Source organism: Peromyscus leucopus, chromosome 5 (genome assembly GCF_004664715.2).
Source record: "Peromyscus leucopus breed LL Stock chromosome 5, UCI_PerLeu_2.1, whole genome shotgun sequence".
Taxonomy (NCBI): Eukaryota; Metazoa; Chordata; class Mammalia; order Rodentia; family Cricetidae; genus Peromyscus; species Peromyscus leucopus.
In genome coordinates, this window is record NC_051067.1 from 73,664,847 (window position 1) to 73,689,962 (window position 25,116).

Consider the following 25,116-nt stretch of genomic DNA (forward strand, 5'->3'; position numbering starts at 1 on the left):
TGGAGCTTCAAACTTTAATGGTTTGTTTATAAGGAGAACTATGACACTGGAGGAGAAAATTTTCTCTGGTACAGTGAATACTTAGTTATTCTGTCAACATTGCCTACATTTTTGGTGAAAACTTTTTATTCCCTTTACAGTCCTCTTCGAAAAGCATGGGTTTATTTTTATGTCCTCCGTGGATTTTTTTTTTCTTCTTCTTCTGTTTCTGAACTGCCATGATCCATTCACTTGTTGGCAATGTAGATAATCTTGTGCTTCTCGATGACACTGATGTCGTGTTCCAGCTGCTTCATTTCTTCTTCCAGTTTCTGCTTGCGAATCTTCTTTGGTATGGAGTCGATGAAGACTGAGAGGGACTGGAACTCTTTGTGTACCTCTTCCCAGTTCTTCTTCAGCCCCTGCAAATAGTAAAGAAACCTTGAAATAACATGGATACCTCAAAAGGAAATAATGATGAAACTATAGCAGGGACAAAGAGGGAGTAGGTGAAAAAAAGCTGCTGAAAGCAGCTTTAGAAATGGTAACACGTCAGTAGGTTTGTCCAGGACTTGGCTGCAGGAACAGAAAAAAACGCTGCACAGAGGCCAAGCCCTGCCCTCTGCTGTCCGCTCCATCCCGGCTGGGAGGATTTACTTGCTTGGAGGTCAGTGTGGCTGTAACTTGTTTTTAGCATCTCACGGGTAAATGCAGAGTTATGAGCAGGGTTGAACCAAGCTTACAGCAAATGTTTTGGTAAAAATCAACCATCTGAAAATTGATAGCCCTAGGTAAAAGTTGGTTTGGGAAATGTTTTTCATAAATTAGAAAAGTTTTGCTTCCTAATGCATGTGTATATATTTGTGTGCGCATGCGTGTTTGCGTGTGCATGGCCATGTGCGTACAAGTCAGTGAAGCTGGGAACTGTCCCATGTGTCATCTTCAGGGCCAACCCCCCAAACCCCCACCTCCATTCCCCCACCCCATACCTTTTTCCAGGGAAGGTCTCTCACTGGCCTAGAGCTCAGCATGTGACTTAGGCTAGTCTGCAGCATGTGACTTAGACTCCCCGGGGTCTACCTGTTTCTTTCTACTGCTGCTGATTCACAGCACAAGCCATCTCGCCTGGCATTCTTATCCAGGTGCTGAGACTCAAGCTCACAAGGAAAGCACTTTATCGGCCATACCATCCCCACCTTTGAATTTCCCCTTCCCTGCCCAGAATTTTCTGTTTTAATCCTTATTCTTCAACACAGAAGTCACACCAGAAGCCTGGATGTCTGACTGGCATATCATATTTTATTTGACAGAATGTTATTGTAAGAAAAAAAATTTCAATTTTACAATGACCTTTTATATGTCTTTTCAATATATTACAAAGAATAAGTCATCTTCCATACAGTCAAGGGTTCCACACTTCCTGTTAATGTATTCTAGACATGGTTGGAAGGTCATTAAACGTAGAACACATGCTAATTCAATAACATAGTTCATGTTTTATGGGCTCTAAAATCAACAAATTCGAAATGAAGGATCTCTTAGGAGCTATAAATACCTTCCCATCTTTGCCTAGTTACATTTCTCATCACAGCGCGGCGGGGGGGGGGGGGGGGGGGGGGGGGGGGGGGGGGGGGGGGCTCCACCGACAACATGGGCTTAAAACACTAATTGAATTCATTCAGGGAAGTTTTACAAACTAGTGCTTTCTGTTCATTGTGAGATCATAGATCATTTTATTTACACACATGACAAGAAGATACCAGGAGCTTGCAGATCATCCAGCCTAGCTGAATTGGTAAACTCCGGGTTCAGTGAGAGACCTTTTCTCAAAAAAATATGGTAGACAGTGAAAGAAAATACCTCACATTGACCTCTGATCTCCACACATATATGTGCATGAGCACACTTACACACACACACACACACACACACATGCACAGACGTGTGTACACTCATTGACACAAAGAAAAAGTAGACTCCACTTTAAAGACAGAAAGAAAGAGCTTTGCAAATCCACAAAGCAAGTAAAAGGATGCCCCCAAAGAGCAGAGGAAATAACAGTTGCCACAAGAATAAGGAGAAAACCAAGTTGGGCCATGCAGGGTGAGAGGAAGCAGATGCCATTTCTGAAAGGTGACCACGCAGGAGACAGGCAGTCTCACCATCAGGACAAACCCCAAATCGGCATTCACAAGCTGCAACTCCAGCTGTGGATTTTGGTGAGACAGTGAGAAATCCCACAGTGTCACTCTGGGTGACTCAGGGCAGCCAACCGGCAGCATCTTGAGCAATAACCTATTAAAAATCAAGCTTCCTTGAGGCGTGAGAACAGGCCTGGGTGCTTCAGTTTGGCCTGCCATAGCCCCAGGGTGTGGGAAGGCTCTGGAGGCGGAAGTGGAGAGCAGCAGTCTGGATGCTGACAAGTCCAGGCTGTAGGCGACAGGAAGCTGGGCAAGGAAGTACATGGGGAAGGATAATCTGACCCTGGGGACCAGGAACAGATCTCATCAACACAGAATAGCCCTGTAGTCAGCTGGCTTTTAGTGTGAACCACCTCTGAACCACGATTACTGACCTTCACTGCTGTACAGCCCCAGAAACCCGACGTTCCACACGTGGTCTATATACCCGACAGCTGCATCCCTCCATCATGAGGGTGAGGACTCAAGAGTTCTTGCTAATATAAACACATTTTCTGCTTGACCAGAGTTCAGTGCTGTGGTTGCTTCTCATACTCCCAAGGCATTTAGTAGGTAGCTCACATTTGAGAGCCCTCTTTGGCTAGAACATTAGCCACCCCACAGATGCAATCCAGGAGGTATCTGAAGGGTGAGAGGACGGCCCAGCCCATAGGCTGCAAAGCTACCTGTGGCCAGCAGAGATTCCTGATAAGAAAAGGAAAGCTGCCAAGGTGAAGACAGACCTGGTGAACATCTGTAGTTTTTCAGTATAGACTCAGCAACAGTATAAAGCTGGGGAAGGATTGGAGTCCACTAGTTGAACTGAACCTGCCTCCACCTCTGAACATATGAGTCAGTTTCCAATTTTCAAGGGCCTCGAATAGCCAAAACAATCCTTATCAGAAAGAGTGATGCTCGAGGAATCTTAATACCTGATCTCAGATTATATTACAGAGTCATAGTAACAAAAATAGCATGGTACGGGCACAGCACTAGAGATGCACACTGATGGACTAGAATAGAGGACCCAGAAATAAACCCAGAGACAGAACCACCTCATTCTTGAGTAAGGTAACAAAAACATACATTGAAAAAGAGACAGTCTCTTCAAATTACAGTTCTGAGAACATGGAATTCCCATGTGTAGAAGAATGAAACTACTCACACCATGCTACAAACAATTCAAAATGGACCAAAGAGATCTTAGTGTAAGACTTGAAGCTTTGGAATGGCTGGAGACAAATACAGATGAAATACTTGAAATCATCGGCATAGGCAAGGACTTTCTGTAAAGCATTGCAGTAGCACAGGAAATGATCCCCAAATCAACAAGTGGTATTACATGAAATTCAAGGGTTTCTTCGGGGTCCGGAGAGAGGGCTCAGAGGTTAGAAGCACTGGCTGCTCTTCTAGAAGACCATGGTTTGATTTCCAACTCCCACATGGCATCTCATAACCATCTGTAACTCCAGTCCCAGGGGATTCAACACCTTGTCTGGACATGGCAGGCACCAGACATGTACGAGGTGCACACACATACATGTGGGCGAAATGCTCATACTTGTAAGATAGAATTAAAATGTATAAACAGCTTCTTCATGGCAAAGGAAACAATCATCAGAGTGAAGAGATTGTCTTCAGAATGGGAAACAGTAACAACCACAAATCAATCAGTGCATTGACTAAGAAACTGAACCAATAGTTCTCAAAAGAAGAAACACAAAAATGGTCAATAAATACCTGAAAAATGTTCAATATACTTAGCCATGAAGGAAATTCAAATTAAAACCTCTTTGAGATCCCATCTCACCCGTTGGAATGGCTGTCATCAAAAACATAAATGACAACAAATCCTGGTGAGGTTATGGGGCGAGGAATCCTTACAAACTGCTGTAGACTCTGAACTAGGTACGGCCACTCCCATGCTATAGGAGTTTCTCCAAAATGACCCAGCTACATCACTCCTGGTTAGGTACCAGCTGGAGTCATAGCCAACATACTCCAGAGATCCTTGCATTTCCGTGTTTACTTATGCCGTATTTACAATAGCTAGGAAAGGGAACAAGCCCAGATGTCTGTCAAGAGAGCAACGGATAAGGAAAATGGGTGAAGGTGCACAGCATGTCTTGAGGGGGGGAAGGAGGTCTTAAGCAAGGCACTAGAAGAGAGGATAATGGAACCATGTGACGTGAAAGCAGAGGGAGGACTATGTGAAGAAAGGGACAGGCCAGAGCCGGCCAGGGGACATGGGAGAGGCCAATGGGAGTGGAACAAATGAGAACAGAGACTAAAGCTGCATATGTATGAAATGCGTACTGAATCCCATCACTATGTATGCTAACTTTAAAAATGGATAACTGGCTGGGCGATGGTGGTGCTCGCCTTTAATCCCAGCACTTGGGAGGCAGAGGCAGGGGCATCTCTGTGAGTTTGAGGCCAGCGTGGTCTACAGAGTGAGTTCCAGAACATGCTCTAAAGCTACACAGAGAAACCTTGTCTTGAGACAAAATGAAACAGAATTGGTAACTGTCTTAATTAGGGTTTCTATTGCTGTGAAGAGATACCATGACCACAGCAATTTTATAAAGGAAAATATTTTATTAGTGGAGGTGGTGGTTTATGGTTTCGGAGGTTCAGCCCATTATCCTCATGGTAGTGAGCATGATGGTGTGCAGGCAGACATGGTACCTGAGAAGGAGCTGCTATATGCTGATATGTAGGCAAAAGGAAGTAGACTGAGACACTGGGCAGTATCTTGAGCGTAGGAAACCTCAAAGCCCGCCCCCACAGTGACACACACTTCCTCCAATAAGCCCACGCCTACTTCAAAAAGGCCACACCTCCTAATAGTGACACACCCTATGAGATTATGGGGGCCAGTTACATTCAAACTACCGCAGTAACAAAAAGGTGAGGAAATAGAAAGGGAAAGATCAGTAGAAGGGAGAGGAGACCTGAGAAGGCAATGGAGGGGTGAATACGATCTAAGCACATTAAGTGCCTGCATGAAAAAAATGTCAAAGTGGTACCCACTAATTTGTGTAAGTAATTCACACTAAGCAAAATAAGTGGAACAAAGAGGGTTGGAAGTATCTTATATAACAAGGACATCACACTAAGTAGAAACCTTTGGGGGATGATGGAGTTTCAGTGATTTAATTCTGTATTTAGGTAAGGAAATGAAAAGATAGGACACACTCCAGAAGATATATTGGTTGGGGAAATGGGACAAGCGACTTGGGCCCTTGTTGAATCAGATTAAACCAAAGATCTGGGGTGGTAAAAGGTAGAAGTCATAGTCTCCCTCCCAGGGTTAACTCTCTCAAGAGGGACATGGGTCAGTGCAGCTTTTAATAGCACATGAGATGTATCCTAAGAGAAAGAAGTTCTCAGAGGGCCTCTGCTTCCCCGAGTCCTTCATTGTGAACCCTGAACATGTTTCCACAGTGCGCCACAGGGGTGCCTACCACAGAGAGAAAATGTATACATTTATACATTTTCAAATATCAAAGGGTTTTCAAACGAGTTGGGGAATATTTTCTTATTACTTGTGGTCCCAGAAGCACATTTTCGCCCCCTGTGGCTTTCCTTCTGAAGGATAGTTTGCTTTTAACTTCTAGGATGTACAACAGTGTTTGGATCAAAGTCAGCAGCTAGGGATGGAAACTCAATATAATTTTGTGTCATGTTGATGCAGCCTCTGTGCTGTTTTTAAACTTTCTATTTTTGTTTATTTTATCTTATAAAATAGTCTTTTATCCATTGTAGCAATAGGAATTTCTCCTTCTCTTTTCATTTTTCTTTCTCCTGTTTTTGTACTAAAATAATATAGCTCATGAGGTAAAAATTCAAGGAGCAAGCCACGCTCCATAAGAACAGCCTTCTGATTCCTGTCTCCAGGCCCACAGGCTCCCAAACCCTCTCCCCCTTCCTGCCTGCCTGTGACATGGCTCCGGGGCAGCGGATCCCGTGGGGTCTCCTGCTTTCTGTCCTTCTGTCCTCTCTGCTGGGAGGAGGAGAGGTTGGGCCTCTGCCCCTCGCCTGCTGCACTGCGCACACGCATGGGCTGCATTATCGATACTGTGAGGTCTCTCCAGCTCATGAAGTTCTGAGAACACGGCCAGCCCTTTGTCCCCATCCTTCACAGGCCTTCATGCCTGTAGATGGTGCTGGACTTCCCTGTCCCTAGTCTTGGGGGTCTAGGGGCCTTGCTGGTTCCCTTCACTGGACTTCACTTCTGTCTACAGTTCCTTCTAGAACTCCCTTCACAAGCCAGGCTGAGTGTGCCTTCCATTTCCTGGAGCCCAGACTCACACAACTTCCCCTTTCACCCATCTTGTCTGCGGCGGGGGAAAACACCAGCCCATGGTTCGTTAGATGTGACTGTAGTCCTGACTCATGGACTTGAAAATATGTGGCCAAAGGCAAGTATTGGAGAAATTATTTTGGCCACTCCACGTAGTTAAAAGGATATTTATTTAATGGCGAAACTCACAAATTAAGTAATGGGTAGGTCGCAGGGTCTGGGGAAGGTGTAATGCAGTCCAGCGGTGTTCTCCGGAGCTCTACACAGTCAATCTGCACTGGTCAGCGTCCCGGCACCGAGAGAGCGCCCAGAGCGAGCGCTGGCCCATCCAGCTCTCGGGTCCCCCGGCGCCTCCCCTCGCCCCGCCTCATAGGCGTGACAGTTGCCAGAGTCTCAATGGGGGTTGGAACTTCCAGATCCAAGCTGGAATGGCTACCCACTACAGGCAAGTACAGCTAGAGTTCAAGTTCATTGGAGTAAGGACTGTGCTTATTTTGTGTTATGCTCTTGCCCATAAACGCAGAGATGTCCACAAATTAAGTAATGGATGAGTGCACCGATGAATCCATGAATTATATTTGCATTTACTCTGCTCATCTGTAAAATGAGGTGTTTGGAATCCTTAGAGCAGATGGTCCTTTCCAGGTGTCATGAGACTGCTGCTTTTTGAAGAATGAGTTGAAGGCATATGTCCACAGTGCCACAGAACCCTGCATCTTCAAACTGGGTGGGAAGCAAGGTCTGGGGCTTGTCAGGAGGACAGCAATTGGCTTTGTAACTGGGTAAGTATGCACTGGCTAGTGAGTGAGGCATTCCATGAGGGAGTCACTATTTTGCCATTGCCGCACCAAGAGAGGTTCTGGGGTGACCAGAGGAGGAAGTTGAAGTGTCTCTCCACTACAGCCAAAAGGCACAGGAGGGAAGAGTCTTTGCACTCTCTAAGGAAGTCCTTCCTGTTCCCATTTTCCAGCTTCCTACAGTATATGCAGGTATAATGACCTTGCTTTTGCAGAGGCATGTGCTTCCTGAAGCCAAGTAATAATGGAAAAATAATGGGCCAAGGGCCTTCCCCATCCCTGCCTGCCAGTGCCCTGCCCCCACTTCAGCATTCTGTCATGACCTCCTCAACAGAGAAGACCCTGCCCTTTGGTCCCTGGTGGATGGGTGCTTCTCTACACTTCGGGGCTCCACTTAAGATCTATAACTTTTTGTACTGACTACTACCCTGGGACGTGGTTAAACTTGAGATCCACACACCCACAAATACACATACCTGTCTATCCAGGTACATTATACAGATCAAGCCTCATCAATAAGATTATAGCACTCTATAGCAAAATTATACCTTATACCTTTTGCGGTATCTTCATGGCTCAGGCTAATACTGTGTACAAATTGGATATTTAATAATTTTTTTTTATTGGTGATCATGATGCCATAGATTAAACATTAGGACTCTGTGATGGCATATAACCCATTTTCAACAGAAATTAATCAAAGAAAGGGTTTTGTTTTTTATGGTGTGTGTGTGCGCATTGTGTACATGAGTATGGACATGTGTGTGCTATGATGTCTGTGTGGAGGTGAGAGGACGATCTCAGGTGTTGGTTCTTGCCTTCTACCTTGTCTGAGAGAGGGTCTCTTGCATACACCAGGCTAACTGGCCCATGAGCTTCTCTCCTATCAATCAACCCCTTCTGTGTTGGCACAGGAGCCCGGGATTACAAACATGCATCATCAAACTCCACTTTTCATGTACCCACATTTGTCAGGTAAACTCTTGACTACTGAACCATCTCCCCAATCCTCCTGTTTTATGGGGTCACTGGATATTATTGTCTTTCAGAAAGCTTTCAAATAAATGTTAAAAAGAGTCATGATTTCACTTCTTTAAGGGATGGCGTGATGGCAGAGGAGTCCACACAGGTGCCTAGTGAATGCTCTGTGCAAATGACACATCTCGTGATGCCTCCCACTCCAGACAGACCTCTTCCATTAAACTCAGTGAAAATAGGTCTTCTGGCCCTTTTATTCAAAACAGAAGAAACATATGTAAAATCTAACACCCATTTATTTAATAAATGAGTCATTGGAAAGAAAAAAATGTAGATTGTTTGGGGAGAGCTTCAATTATTCTAGAGCTCCATCTAGTGAAAAAATACCTCATTTATGAGCATTTTGAAAAATGAGTTTAGTGAATGAAAGTAACTATTTTCTTACTTTTTAAAAATACCAGTTTGTTGTAGGAAAAAGTAGACTTCCTTACAACTAATAGTCACAAATTAGAAATAAAATATTTTAAGAATCTCTGAACTACAGGGTTTTTTTTTTCTTTCCCTTTCCAAAGAGTAAGCTTTACTCTGTGCACTTTTGCTAGAACCGAAGAGACATTTCAGAGCCCTGACTTCAGTGGTGGAGTTGACGGGGTTTGTCTAGAGAGGCTGAGAGGAGCGAATTCCGGAAGGCTCACCTGCAGAACCGCCTCCCGTTCCTCGTCGGAAAGTCTCTTCATAGCTGCTTTCTTAAGGTTCTCCTGGATGTAATTATCATACTCCTCTTGGGCTCTCTTTACATCCTCATTTCGCTTACATATGTATTCAGGAGTGATACCATAATCCTGTGAGGAGTTTTCAGAAAAAAAAACTAATCAGCATCCTGTGCTCAGTCTTCTGTGTGTGAGCAACTAAGGACTAGAGAGCAAGCAATTTTATTGTCTTAAATATTGAAGAAGAAAAAAGGACCCAACAAACAAAAAACTCTGCAAATTGACAAAATTCCTTGATTTCCTCCTCGCTTGCCCCCCCCCACCCCACCTCGTCGTTTAGTTTGAGATACTGGACTAGAAAGTTGGTTCAGTAGGCGAAGGGGCTGGCTACCAAGTCTGATAATCTGAATTCAATCCTCTGGACCCACACGGTGGAAGCAGAGAAATGATTCCTATAAGTTGTCCTCTGCCCTTCATATATGTGCACACGTGTACACACACACACACACACACACACACACACACACACACACACACTAAAAGAAGAGAGATCCTGTAGCAATTTGCTTTTTCTCTTCTGAGTGTCACCAGTGTCCATTCTTAAGCTCTAGACCAGTTGTTCTCAACCTCATCGTGACCCTCTGGTTGAAGGACCCTTTCACAGGGGTAGCCTTAGCCCATTATGCAGCATAGATATTTATACTATGATTCATAACAGTAACACCACTACAGTTATGAAGTAGCAATGAAAATTATTTTATGATTGGGGGGGTGGTCACCACAACATGAGGAACTGTATTAAAGGGTTGAAGCATTAAGAAGGTTGAAAACTATTGATCTAGACTTTTTTTTTAGACAGAATAGTCAAGGCTGGCCTTGAACTCTTTGTGTAGACCAGACTGCCCTCCAGTTTATAGAGATCCACCTGCTTCGGATTTCTGAGCGCTGAGACTAACATCACCACACCTAGCAAATTCACTTTTAGGAGTTGGCTTCTCTGGGGCTTGTGAAAAGGCTCAGTGGTTAGGAACATGTTCTGCCTTTGCAGAGGGCCTGAGTTCAGTTCCAGAACCCATTCAGGTGGCTCAGAACCACTTGTATCTCCAGCTCCAGGGTATCTGACATCCCTTCCCTGTCGGTACCTGTGTTCACATACACATGAACATACATGCATACAGAGTTTTAAAAAATAAAATAAGTCTTTAAAAAAAGAGTTGGTCTTCCCCCCTATATTTTATGTAATTCAGCTTTTACTTGAAATCTCTCAAACATCCCAGAGGTCTCTTTTTTTGTAATCTGGTTAAATGAAAGGGAACAAGCCTTTATAAACCGTAAGAACAAACCCTTAATGGCACCATGCAGAACAACTTTAAGGGAAGCTAGGCTCAGGCCCCTAACATTGTTTTGGAAAGGCAAGCTGCATTTTCAGACTCCTGATCTGCTTACAGGGACTGATGGTGAGGCTGTTGACTGTGGTTCCTTCAAATTAGTGTGAATGCACTATCACTTTCTAGAGAAACACAATTTCTCTGTGTTCAGATTTCAAAAAAGAATTTGAGAATTTTTGAGTGCTAAAAATAATAGTGAATAGGAAAATAGGGTTTCTTTCCTCATTGAATCCTTATTCTTGTGTAGAGAGATGTGTTCAATGAACCTCAAGAGAGGAAAACATTAAAAACCTGTATCTAGGGTTGGAGAGCTGGCTCCGAAGTGAAGGGTGCTGGCTGTCCTCCTAGAGGACCTAGTTCTGTTCCCAGCACCCACATGCAGCTTACAACCATCTGTAACTCCAGTTTCAGGGGATCCAACAACCTTTTCTGGCCTTCACAGGCACTAGGCACACACATGGTACACAGAGAAACATGCAGGCAAAATATACATCCACATAAAAATAAAAAATCTAAAAAATTAAACTATATCCATAATGAATATATACAGACTTTTTTCCTTGTTATTATTCTTTAAACAGCATGGTGTACCAATTGTGTACATAGTATTTGCCCTATATTGATTATGTTGAGAAGTCTAGAGATAAAATAAGGCCCATAACAGGTTATGTATGTTACACACATCCACTAAAGACACTCACGTGAGAGCTCTGAGCATTTGTGGATTTTGGTACCCACAAGGGTTCTGAAACCAACCCCCTCTATAACACTGAGAGGGATAAGTATAAAATAACATGTGTGTACGTCCAGAAGTAAATAAGGGCTGAGACGTGTAATGAAAACAGAAGCAATTGAAGCTAAAGAAGCCAGGGGCGGTGTCTCTGAGGAAGTGGCAGTGAGGGTCTGGTAGTCATGGAAACTATTCACAATGATTCTCACAAAGTCCTCTGACTTCTGCTTGTGAGTTGTGGCACATGCATACCACCCTGCTTCATCATAAAAATACTTTTTAAAAGGTTAGATTATGTTTGGCATATTGTGTTAGGAAAGGGACCAGAATTGTACATTTTAGAAAAAAAAAAAGTCTGGCAAATGAGCAAAAGCTTCAGTGATCTTAAGTGTTCCTACAAGCTAAATGGCTGGGGGCTGATGAATCCCGTCACTAATGTTCTATTATAATGTCTATTCTTTTGGCTCTTTTATTAGGTGCCAGGCATCATCAGATGCTTAGTATCCTTAATGTCATTTAACGCTCACTCTACCTTATGGTCGATTCAATGGATTGTCACAGATCCCAAAGTTAGCAAGTGACAAATTGGAATTCAAAACGATAGCTCACTATTATTGCTACACACCTCATGTGCTCATTCATATTTTAGTTTGTCTCCACAATCTTAAGGCACAAATGGCATATACTTCATTTAGAACAAACAAACAAAATCAAAAAAAGAAAAAAAGAAAGAAAAAGGGAAAAAGGGTCTAACTAGGTTTTCCCCAAAAATCGGATTCCCTTTACCAGCTGGAGCTGGTTAGTTTCCTGTTAACTTGACAGAAGCTAGGGTCATCTGGGAGGAGGGAATCTCAACTGAGAAAATTCGAGCCTCCATTAAATTGGCTTCTAAACAAGTCTGTGGGGGCATTTTCTTGGTTAATGGCTGATGTGGGAGGGACCACTGTGGGTAGTGCCATCCTGGGTGGGAGGCCTTGGGTTGTATAAGAAAGCAGACTGAGCAAACCATGGGGAGCAAGCCAGTAAGCAACACCCCTCATAGCCTCTGCATCAGCTCCTACCTCCAGGTCACTGCCCTGAGTTCCTGCTCTGACTTCCCTTCCTGATGGACTGTGAGCTGTAATAGTAAACAAACCCTCTCCTCCCTGGATTTAGTCATAATGTCTATCAGAGCAATGGAAACCAAACTGAGGTGCTACCTATGGCCTTTCCAATCTAACCATAGACTTTTTTTTTAAAAGACTTAACTCTGAATAGTGAAAAGTTGAATAAGTCTGAAGACCAGCAAAAAGAAAACAAGCGTGTGCTGCTTTATGGCTTGATAAACACTCACAGGTAATAGATTAATCTGCTATCTTTATGTTTCTGTGATGGATACTTCAATTTGTTTTCTGTTCCAAAGGAAAATGCATTGATGTGGGTAGCATAAACAGAGACAGCAGAGAGGAGGTAGTGTGGGCAGCAGTTTCCATCACAACCACCAAAGGAGAAGAAATTTATGCAACAACAGATCAATAACGTGTTAGAAGTAGCTTGAAGGAGTCCACTTTTCCTAATGATGTTTCAAGAACCATGAGCACCTTAGATGTGCCACAAAAGGAAGAAGTATCCTGAGAAGCCTCAGTAAAGTTCTCAGCCTGTGGCTGATGCCCAGAAAACAGCTGAGTTCTTCTAGAGGTGTTCTTAACCTGCTGGATGAGAAGTTTCCCAGAGAATGGATGCTGAGCTCTGAAAGCAGCCTGGAGCCTGTTTTCACTTTCTGAACTCATGGGGGGTTTGCAGGACCACTAGACTTACTTGGACTCATTCCTCACTATTGAAGTCCCACCCCTCCCCTCCCCTCCCTTCCTCTCCCCTCCCCTCTCTTTCCCTCTCCTCCTCTCTTTTTCCCCCTTCTCTTCCTCTTTCCCTTTTCATCTCTCCCTCTATTCCTCAAGCTCTTCCTTCCTTCCTTCCTTCCTTCCTTCCTTCCTTCCTTCCTTCCTTCCTTCCTTCCTTCCTTCCTTCCTTCCTTCCTTCCTTCTTTTTCTCTTTCCTCTATTTCTGGCCACAACTTACTACTATTTGTTATTAATATTTAGGACTTTGCAGCCTATTTTAGTATGTGTTCACATACACACTTTTATGCTCTATAAAATATATAAAATAGGGTAGGATTTGTATATTTTCCTTGTAAGCTTTTTACTTAAAAAACCTTTTTTAACAATTAAACTTAAGTTTACATAACACTTGGCAAATAAAATTATATCCTTTTCTGATGAACACCTTTTCAGACAGAAATTAATGACCCAAAATAATTAATCCCTTTACAGAGCTTGCAATCTTTACCCAAACTCCAGTCAAATCACTGAAATAGTAACGTGGGTTATTCAGAGAGATTGACGGGATGGGTGGTTTTGGAGTCTCATCTGCTAAGTTCTCTCACTCTGTTCCCAAGCTGACGCACTTGAATGACTACATCTCACGACCTCCTGAAAGGTGGGTTCCTCCAGATTTATAGTAGTGACTGCCGTTAGTGATATTTTTACCTCACTGATAAGACATTTTTTAGAGAATGTCTGCTGTAGTTATTAAGTACATTAATAACTCAGACTGAGGAAGACAGCATTCATGCTTTAGATACACGAACTGTGCACAGACCCCAGAGCAGTGGCAATGAGCAGAATCTGTGATCTGCCCAGGGAGCACACTGTGTAGCTACCTCATGGAGATTAGGAGCTCCCTGCAGGACTTGGGGATCTCAGAACTCACGCTGACAAATCAAGCACTACCTTTTTATTGATGTATTTGGGGAGCAGGCCTGAAGTTTCAAGATCATGCTTATCTCCAGTTCTTTTGTCAACATAAACTGGCTTGGGCTTTTTGGCCACGCCCATGATGACGTCAGCGGCATTTGTGTTTATGAAGTTTTTTCCACTCTGTATTCCCATGACTGGATGATCGGTCCTCAAGGGCACTGGAGGCTTCTTGGGAGTGTCCCTATTAAACTTTTTTTCTGTTAAACATAACATTTCATTGTTAATGTTTAAAAATAACAATTGTTACTCAACACTATTGAGGACATCCAGATATTTACCACTGGTATTGAGGTTTCATTAATGTTATATGCAAATACTTAAGATAAAGAATTGTATATATCCACAAATTTACTGATTTGTGTACATCAAATATATTGCCTTTCATTTGTCAATCCCACCTCAATTGTCAATAATCAAAATTTAAAATTAAGTGCAATATGATGTTGAAAAACAGTAGAAAAGAGTAAGAGGGTATTAATGATAGATCACTACTACATTTCTGATGGAAATTATAGACTCCAATAAGCTGGGCAGTGGTGGCACACACCTTTTAATCCCAGCACTCTGGAGGCAGAGGCAGGCAGATCTCTGTGAGTTCGAGGCCAGCCTGGTCTACAAAGTGAGTTCCAGGACAGACTCGAAAGCTACACAGAGAAACCCTGTCTTGAAAAAACCAAAAACAAACAAACAAACAACTCCAACAACAATACTCAGTTTTCCCATTTAAATAAGTTTCAAATACAAAAATGTTTAAATACAAAAACATATTTTCAGCATGCTATCAGTATTATCCATAATTATGTTTTTTAAAGAGATAGCTATAACAAAGCCATTGAATAAACTGATAAAACTTGATGTTAGCCTTTAATCCCAGCACTCAGGAGGCAGAGGCAGGCAGATCTCTGTGAGTTTGAGGCCAGCCTGGTCTACAAAGCGAGTTCCAGGACAGGCTCCAAAGCTACACAGAGAAACCCTGTCTCAAAAAACAAAAAAACAAAAAACCAAACCAAAACAAAAAAAAACCGAAAAAAAAAAAGAAATGATGTTGGAAGCCCAATGATCTGTGGATATTTTCACAGAAATTAATTACAATGAGTAATTGCTGTGGACTCAACACACAGTTTCACAAGTTACCAATATGACCAAGATCCCCCACTCCTTCCTTCCTGGTGTGATCCACCATCCTAAAGGAGCAGCCACCAGACTTCATCTTCTCTATTCCACACAGTCTTCATAACAGCAGATGGAACTGTTTCATTTAACACAGCCTCTTCAGTTTAACAATTCCAACCAGTCACATAACCATGGCTTTTCTATTCTAAAATGTCAAATAATTAAAGTGTGTTTCTAAGGACTAAGACAGTTACTCTCTTATCCGGGCCATACTCCCATCTTAACTGTACCATGGTTACTGTGGTCAGGCTTTAGTCACTTCTGCATTAGCTGACTTTGTCTTCTCAGTGATGTTGTGGGGGCATTCGCCAGAGAAGGCTGTTCGGACATGGTGTAAGCCAATAGAAAGTCTTTACTAGGCAGCCAGTGACTACACTGATGGGGATCCCAGTGTAGCACTGAGCCTTTCTCAGGGTGAGCTGTTAAGCACAAAAGGCAAGGTTAGTACATTTGGAGACTTGCCCAGAACTATGGACTTGGACGGTTAGGCCTTTGTTTCAGTTTTGGCAGGTGGTACTGTCTACATGCTGAGTTTCACAGCCTGAATGGTACTTCCACCATGGAGTCAGTTGTGCTAAGGTCTGGGAGGATCCTAAGCTCTGGTGTCCTGTTACAAGTAAGATTATATTACTTCCATTTTCAGGGGGAAAAACATAATTGCTGTTAAAAGTCTATGAGAGGGATAAACCTCTTCTTGGGGCTGACATATCTTTCCAGAATTCATATATTGAACCCACAGATCCAGTCTCTTACAATGTGAATGCTTTGCTTGGGAGTAAAGTCTTTAAGGTAATTTAGAGAAAAAGAAGTTATAAGAGTGGTCCCTAATTCCATCTGATATTGGTTCAACAACTGATAATAACCATTGTAATTTTCATCTCAGAAAAAAAAAAAAAGACTGGAGTCAAGATGAGGGGCAACCTTGCCACCAATCAGACACTGTACCTGGGGTGCCAACCCATCTTATAAATGCTTAGAATTAAAGATACAAGCCAGGAGACAAGATGCTGAAGCAGATGACGTCGGAGGAGAAGGCTCTTTGGATAGGTCAAGAAGTGGCTCACGATGCTTGCCCCACCAAGAGTCTGTATGGAGCCAAGTCACCACCCGCCATTCTCTTTCTGTTCCTGCTTGCACTTTCTCCTAGACGCCCAAGCCCTGTTCACTATGAGGTAAAGTTGCTGTTGCCTGTGTATATTTAATATTGATTGAAGGTAAAATAATGGGGTAGCTAAATTACTTGCCAACAATTCTAATATTTAAAACAGGAAGCGATTAAACCTACTAGGTGGTAGCGTTTTTTCCTTTGAATGTTTCTTTAGAAACTCCTTTGGGGAAGGAACGTCAACTTTGGCAGGCCCCATGGTTTTCATCGCTGTTTTGGATTTCTTCATGTCATTTTTTACAGATGCTCTAAACACTGACGTGTACCTGAAATTCAAAATTTAAAGTTACAGCATATATATTTCTAGTGCAAAATACTTAAAGCTTAAAAACAGGCATACATGTCTGGTTTACATGTGTCTGTATTGATAACGGAGAATGGGCATAGATTAATGATCTGACTGGATCTGCTGCACTTATGACCTAGAAGTTGAAGGAGGTGCGGAGGCAAAGGTGTTCATTTATCTCCATATTATCGTCTATCACTGGCATGGATTGGGATGTCTCATCTCTCACTGCTGATCTTAGTGCTGGGTCTCCCCACCCCAAGCCCTAGCCAGTCGGTCTTGTTAGCAGTTTAATCATCTTCTCAATGAAACCAAATTCACCGATTTTCTCTAGTTCAATGATTTCTTCATTGCTCTTTAATATTTATTCTTCTTGCTTTACATGTAATTTGCTTTTTTAAAAAAGGTTTCTTAAGTTATAAACACAAATATATTTTATTTTTAACTCTTAGGACTTTCTGAGTGTTTAAAGCTACACACTTTCCTCTAAGCACTGCCTTGACTGCATCCCAAACATTTGAAAGGACATCATTCACCAGGCTTTGGAGGCACATACCTTTAATCTCAGCACTTGGGAGGCAGAGGCGGGCAAATCCCTGAGCTAGAGCCCAGCCTGGTCTACCAAATGTATTCTGGGACAGCCAGGGCTTCACAGAAAAACTTTGTCTTGGAAAAAAAAAAAGGAAAAGAAAAGAAAAGAAAAGGACACCTTCCATTTTCATGCAACCCTAATACCTTTTATACTGTCTTCCTTTAGAAGTTTACTTGGATGTGTTTGCTTAGTTTTCATAGATTCGGAGTTCTCATTTATCTTTTCAGATTTCTAATTTATTTCCACTGTAGTGGGAGAATATACTTTATATGGCTTCAGTCCTTAAAAACAGAAACCAGTGCTTCTGTATACCCTGGAGAGGTTGTAGCATGGACGAAACACACCTAGTCTCTCAACTGCATTCCCTTAACGGAAGAATGGTGCTCCCTGTCTCAGGGAAAAGTCTTCCTCCTCTCCCCAGCGCAGGGCTTTGAGAGGGACACACTTGAGGTGGTGAGGAGGGGGACCCCCACCTAAGCCAGTCAGATCGCTGAATCGGCCAGTTCTTGTGCTTGATATCTTGATTTTTAAAGGGATGTTCTCACAGACTACATAGAAATTTTAGCCAGTCACTTTTAGTTTGTATGTCTGTGTCATCTGATTCTAATGTGCTTTCTAGTCTATAATTGTGGGTTGGTGAGATGGCTCAGCAGGTTAAGGGGCTTGTCAGGAAGCCTGATGACCTGTTTTTGACCCTTGGACCACATGGTAGAGAGAGAGATGAAAGGTAGGCACCACCACACCTGACTTACAAGTTGGCCGACATTGTCCCTAGCTCGCCAGTGCCCTGGTCTCTTTTCTGGTCTTTACTCCCCATGTTTCATTTTGTGCTGTTGTGGTGTCATTCGATTTGCTTCTGTTTTCTTGATTAGTGCCTTTGCTGTTGCTAAGCCCACCCAATGTGCTGTTTTCACTTTGGACATGGTCTTCTCCACATTTAGAAGTTAGACTTGTGTCTTTTCTTCCCTTTTCATTTCTCCCCATATCTTAGTTCTGTGTCCCTCTACCTCTTTGAACGTGATATTTAAAAGAGCTGCTTTAAATGCCTTTGTCCAGTAATTTTCTTATTTGTGACACTTCTGGCTACTTAGATTGGCTGCTTTGCCACTAGGCTATATCTTATATTTTCCTGTTTCTCTGCACGCCTGTCCATTGTTGTTATTTGTGTTTGTTGGTTTGTTTGCTTGTTTTTTGATAATAGAGTCTCTCTCTAAAGCTCTGTCTGTCTTAGAACTCACTCTGTAGACCAGGCTGACCCTGAAGAGATCAGAGATCCACCTGCCTCTGCTTCTGAAGTATGGGGATTAAAGGCATACAACACCATGCCTGGCTTGCCTCTACATTTTTTTATTGGATGCCCAGCAATGTGAATTTTATAGCATTGATTCCTGACAAAGAGTTCAAGGAAATCTCATGCAGGCTTCTGCACCTTTCTGGGCAGTTCTCTGCTCTCTGGTGCACCTCACTGTGCATTCTAGATACTTGGTCTTTCCGACTCCAAACTGTCTTCTTAATTCTGGGATAATCAAGGGCTTTGTTTCCTTTCTTTGGACTTTGGCCAGGAAGTAGTCCCTGGAGTGTCTGTTAGGGCAAGTGCAGGCTGCCTCATTCCTGCTCCTTCTCTCAGGGAGGGTTGTTCTCTGCTGTCCACTCTCCGGTGTTTCAAACCCTTTGTTCCAGGTGTTTTTCCCCTGACTCTTTCTGGTGAGAGAACAAACCCCACCCTCACGTGGAAGGCAAAGTTTGGCTCTCTCTCTCTCTCTCTCTCTCTCTCTCTCTCTCTCTCTCTCTCTCTCTCTCTTTGTTTAATAGTAATTAAAAATAGATTTCATTTTGTGGAATACTCAATAACTTTAGAAAATTCTCAGGACCTGATGACGTTATGAAAATTGTATGTGTAACATCTACTACCCAAGTTAAAAATATATCAAAATATTTGCACTAATATTGTTGGAAGGAAATACATTAAAATATAACGGTTTAAACCCTTTAGGGATGTGGAATTTGGGGTAATCTGTTTTCTTCCTTGTCTGTTTCTAATTTGGGTTTTTAATTTTTGACAATCTTGTGTCTGTACATCTTCACTCTGATCCCGCCCCCTTCTCCGTGGTGCCTGGTATTCTACCTTATCAGTTCATGCCCATGAGGATACACAAATGTGTCTGCGAACACAGATTGTTTCTATGCTGTAGGGCTTTTCCTCAACTGAGAACTCAGGAGCTGGGAACATTATGGAAACGTATACGTCACAAGACAACTTCAGGAAGCAATCTTCAGGCCAGACTGGTGCCTTAGAACTTCGGTGGAAGATGACAGAGAAGGTGTCACCATCAATAAGGGAATTTCCTTTTATGTGAAACAGGGTGTGTCTATAGCCACCTCCTTCTTAGTTTGAAAACGTGTGATTCAGTATTTTTTGTGTGTATATGAATCAAAAAACATATTCATTGGTTACATAAAACTCTGGTATTTTATTCTGTATTTGTAACAATTTTTGTTTCAAAATAATTACAAATGAATAATAATCTCACTCCCCTTAATTTATCCAATTGATTTTACAGTATAAATTCAGTTTGTGCTTATCTATATAAATTGCAGCTTTAATCTGTTGTCTTTTTAATTTTTCTTCCCTTTAGTGCACTAACAGTCATCAAAATTCTCAGCTTTGCTTATATATATTTGATTATTTCTTTTATTTTTTTGAGATTTATAATATAATTACATAATTTCTCTATTTCCTTTCCTCCCTCCTAACCACTCCATATACTTCTCTTGCTCTTTATCAAATTCATGGGGACTCTTTTACAGTACTTGTTGTTTCATGGATATATGTACATGTATATGTGAAACTTTATTTTTTAAATATGATATAGTGTGATACCTTTTCATATCAGTATATACAAGACTTATTCTTTTATTTATTATTTTTATTATTGTCATTATTATTATTATTTTGTTTTTGTGTTTCCAAGACAGGGTTTCTCTGTGTATCCCTGGCTGTCCTGGAACTCACTTTGTAGACCAGGCTGGCCTTGAACTCAGAGATCTGCCTGCCTCTGCTTCCTGAGTGTGCCACCACTGCCCAGCAATGCATATTCTTTTAAATAGCTACATTTCGTTACATTTTTGAAATTGTGTGCCTTTACTCTAAAGATATAGCAGGTAGTCTTATCAGATAACTGGATTTGCTGTCTACTTATATTAGACTGGGCTAGAGATAAGTTATTTTGAAACTAAACCTGTCATCCTCAACTAACATACTATATTTTATTACTAACAATCACCATACAGTAATCCATTTTATAACATTTTAAAATGACACACAAAGAAGTAATATGCTCAAATGTGCTGGTAATTTGAAAGAACTTCAGCTTTTCCTTTTAGTGAATGAGACATCTGAGAAACCACAGTGAGAGAGAGAGAGAGAGAGAGAGAGAGAGAGAGAGAGAGAGAGAGAGAGAGAGAGCATGTGTGCACATGCTTTTGATTTTAGATTAATGTTGACTCTGGGGCTTAAACTGTGTTAGGAAGTCCTCCAAATTATTTCTTGAGGAGATTTTTTTTTAACATTTAGTTAGATACTGTGTAAGTTCACCCACAGGCATTGAAATGATTTTCAATTCATCCTTTTGACTATATAAAGTAATTATTTTTTCAAAAAACGATGAAATTCCACTCCCAGACTGGTTAGTTGTCCCAAGTACACTCTGTACTTAATTTATCACCAGGACTGCAGGTGCGTTTCATTGAGTCTAATTATGATCTGTCATAAGCTACTGAGAAAAAATAAGTTGGCAAATGTCAGTGCAGTCAATATATTCATTTAGATTTCTGCTGTTCAGTACTTGTGGATATTAAACACTTGAAATGGGTCTAGTGCCACATACTGAAATGACAGTCCTGGAGATACACTGGGTGAAACAAAGTACATCATTAAGGTGAATTTTGCTTTTGCCTTCTTTTTTCTTTTAAAAATGACTGTAAGAAAATGTTTTAGTGTATTACATTCCTACTGGACAGCGTTGACCCAAATACCAGGAAAATCTACCCAGTTAAACTAGAGAACAACACTTTTGCTCAAACTGCTTTCATTAAATTATGCTGGCACTGGAGTAATATCAGACCAATGAAACATGGCACATTCCTTGTGGGACTGACGTTGACCCCTGTCCTCATCCCACAGTGTGTCCCCAATCCAGGAACCATGAGGATGCATATTCAAGGCTCCCTATAAAGGGCCCCATACTTCTGCTTGATGACAATTTAATGTTTGCCAGTGATGTAGTAACCCGGAGTCACGTTTCTTCCTGACTGCTTTCTGGTAGTGCTGAGTCTAACCTGAGACAGATTCAAGACTTCCGAGCACACATGCCGTGTTCCATCTCATCTGTAATGCCATCGGAGTTTTCTGTCACCATAGGCTCATCGCGACATCTCTTATTGTACGGGAAGAAAACAGCGTTATGGACACTCAACAGTATCTGACACTCGAGAAGTTGTCAGCAACCAAAGGCGAACACTGCCAAAGCAGCGGCATCCCTCCGGTTCCCGTCCTTTCTTTGGGCAGTGTGCAAGATGAGCCAGTTTTGGACCTTGCTGTAAGACGTGGCAGTCTTAGCTCCTGTCCTTCTTACCTGCTTCGACTTTCTGGACCTGAGTTTTTCTCTTCCATAAAATTAAGATAATACTAATTATCTAATGGAGTTCCTGTGGGAGTGAATAGTGATTGTGAAAAATAAGTGTCTGGAAGATCAGAAGTACTAGTAGGCTGGACATGATTCTTTGGGTAGTCCCAGTTGCAACAGTATCTGTGTTTCTTCTTACTAGCAGACATGTATATTGAGGCTTTTTGTTTTGATTTTTGAGACCGGGTTCCCCCCCTGTGTAGCCCTTGTCCTGGAACTCTCTCTGTAGGCCAGGCTGGCCTTGAATTTAGAGATCCACCTGCCTCTGCCTCCCAAGTGCTGGGATTAAAGGTGTGGGCCACCATGCCCAGCTGAGTTAATTTTTTAAACTAAATCAATTTAATACTTTGTTTTTCCTGAGCTCTGGGTAAAATAAAGACACAGTCTTACTCACTAAAAAATTTGAATTCTGGTGAATCTAACAACTGGCCTAAGTTCCTAACATCTTAAAATGGCTTCTCATATCACACGGAGTCATTTGCATAAGATGGTAAACCTTGCTCTGTAATGAGCAATGTTCTGAACAGGTTCACTTAGTTACAGTTTTCCTTGGCAGCTAACGTTAACTGGTAGTGTTGGCGTATTTTCTTTCCCTGGTGGTTTGTAGGTAGAATACCAGTGAGGTTCTTACTGCATGTTAGCTACAGAAACATGGGTGAGAGGTGGTGACTCAGACGAACACGGCAGCTGCAATTTTCCTTGCTGACAAAACCTCATTTGTGTGCCTTGTCCTCTTCATTCATATGTCAGAAAGTGCAAACTGCCATTTTGAAATATCTCTTCCACTCATTTATTTGAAACTTTCATTAGGGTTTTAAATAATATATTACTTTGTGCTTAATCAACATTTTAATGTTCCTATTTCTGTCCAACAAGAAGACTGTTAACTCTGACATGTGGAACATCACAGTACAGCCAGTGAGGAGTCTTCATCAGGGCTTCAAAGCCATGGCCAGCTTCCCAGGAGCTCCGATTTTAATTCAGTGATGCAAACAGGATTTGTACTTAAATATTTTCTTGTGATCAAGTCTATTAATGAGAAGGCTGAGGGGAACAAGTTCACAGTAGTGTGGTGAAGGAAAATGGTGAATGGTTTATCATGTTTTAAAAACAAATCAGTAGTTTGCATGTGTGAGAGGGTCTTGTCAAAACCCTCTCACCATTATTGCTAACAGTGAGACTGACTTCACCTAACAGGGTTATTTAAGGCACCTCCTTTATTCCTTCCCATCCTGAGTACTTATTTTATTGTACTTATTTCTTCAGACATGTGCAAGAATACTAGGGCACTGTTATACACAGAGCAGGGACCAAATGAATTCTGTTATTTAAAAAAAAAAAAAACAAAATTCCCAGGTACAGTAAGCTCTTTACTAATTAACAGAATGCTGAACTAATAAAATGACATCCAAATTCAGTATTCCATAGAAGGCAGTTTCTTTCAGTGTGTTATAGAGAAGAGGAAGTTTATCTGGTACAGTATATGGAAATTTTGGACCAAATTTAGCCACAAGTAATGTGAACATTGTAAACTCCACAAGTGTGTCAGCATTTATGTCCCTGCCTGACCTCAACCCTGACCTCAACTAGATTTTGATAAGCCAATGGAAGTACAATATTTGTGATTGCTCTGGTTTAAGCTACTCAGGCTTAAAATGGAAGGAGTTACACTTTGCTGTTACAACTCCAAGTAACAAGAAGTTGACCATTACATTTGGAGGGAACCTTAGAGATGTTTATCTCATTTATTTTTCAAATCAGAAAACAACTGAAAATTAATTCTACACCTCCAAAATAATAATTTGTAAATCTTGATTTTTAAAGCTCAGAGGGTTCTCTTCTTGGTTGTTTGGTTTTAGAGACAAAGTTTGTCTTTGTAGCCCAGGCTAGCCTTGAACTCAGCTTCCTGGATGCTGGAATAGGTATACGAACCTAAGTGCTGGTTCTTTTAAAGTGGCTGTGACCTTCATGAGTCAAAATGAGACTGCCTTCTTCTCCCCTCTCAGACATCAACAGAGTTTAAGAAGTAGCTAGCTACAGGGCAGAGTATCCGGGACATTTATTTTGCAGTTTCCTCTTTGAGATTTGGAGAATTTTTTGGGAGAGGGGGGGGTCTAACAGATACATAAATAACCAAAAAAAATTCCCTCAATTATATATTTGGAATCCCTATCCATCCACCTATATTCCTTCCATTAAACCATCTGAAAAAAATCCTTGAAAATATTCTCTAGTCCACCATCTTTGTTTAACCCCATTCAAGTACCAAGGCCTAGAAGCAAATTTGAGAATTTAATTTAGACAAGAAGTATGGGAGGCAAAAGAGTACAAAAAGAGAGATCACAAAGTCAAATACGACATGGAATTCCTAAAATCAAACACAGAATTTCCTAAAAGGGACTGATAAAACTGATTTTTCTCTTTCTAACGACATGAAATTTCGCTCTAGACACCACACCACCTATAACTGGATCAATAATGACACACTAGCAGGAGACTATGGCCATAAGACGACCATCTCACAGCACTAGCCCACCTTCTCTGTGAATTAGGAAAAGCTAAATAGATCTGTTTACCGTGTTCACCCACGGTTATTTCATTAAAATAAAAATAGACTTTAATTTTTAAAAGTCCTACGATATGCAAGCCCAGTAAGTCCTTAAAAGGAGTCACCATGCTTCCTCTGAGCAGAAGTCACTGTTGCTTACCCACATACCTAGGAGGCTGGGGCGGCTCCTTCAAGTCACTGGGTATGAGGTTATAAATACTCTCGGAAGTGCAGGATGGGTCCATGGCCACCAAAGGATTCCCTAACAACTCCTCAACTTTTGGCTACCTATTCCACGGTCTCTGCTCCTTTTCTCGCCGCTTTTTTTTTTTTTCTTTTCTTGCTCTCTTAACAAGGAACTAAAATTTCTCTTTCGTATAATAATCTCCCTTTGACCCTTTCGTAGCAACCCCTTTTCAGGAAGAAACTATTCTGCTCCTCCTGAGACTGCTTAGCGTTGTCGACCGAGTGGTTGCTGTGGAAACAGTTGCTAGGAAACGGGCAGTGGCAGGTTGGTTTTCTCTGGTCCCTATTTTGTAACTCCTTCTGCCTGAGAAATACGTAAGAACGTTCCTGCGCCTTTGGGAAAGACGATATGAAAACAGTGTTCCCCCAGACACACACTAAAAAAAAATTTGCTTTTATTCTTCGGTGCATCTAAGAAGAAAAAAAGTCTACAATAGAGAGCGTGGCTGGTGCGCAGGCGTCACACAATAATCTCCAGCACGCAGGCCGCGCCCCTGCAGGGGCGGAGCGAGCGGTCCGGTAAGGGGAGGAGCCGCGGGTCAGTGGGCGGGGCGA

The 25,116-nt window shown here is 41.8% G+C and overlaps 1 protein-coding gene across 1 annotated transcript; it reads right to left on the reverse strand.

The window, feature by feature from the left end:
* Window positions 1–25,027, reverse strand: Enkur (enkurin, TRPC channel interacting protein). The gene is made up of 5 exons (XM_028892012.2): window positions 24,484–25,027; window positions 16,325–16,470; window positions 13,840–14,063; window positions 8,936–9,082; window positions 1–401 (listed from the first exon to the last, which is right to left on the reverse strand). The coding sequence occupies exons 1-5, from the start codon at window positions 24,558–24,560 to the stop codon at window positions 228–230; spliced, it is 768 nt and encodes a 255-aa protein (XP_028747845.1). The 5' UTR covers window positions 24,561–25,027; the 3' UTR covers window positions 1–227.
* Window positions 25,028–25,116: the final 89 nt, after the last annotated feature.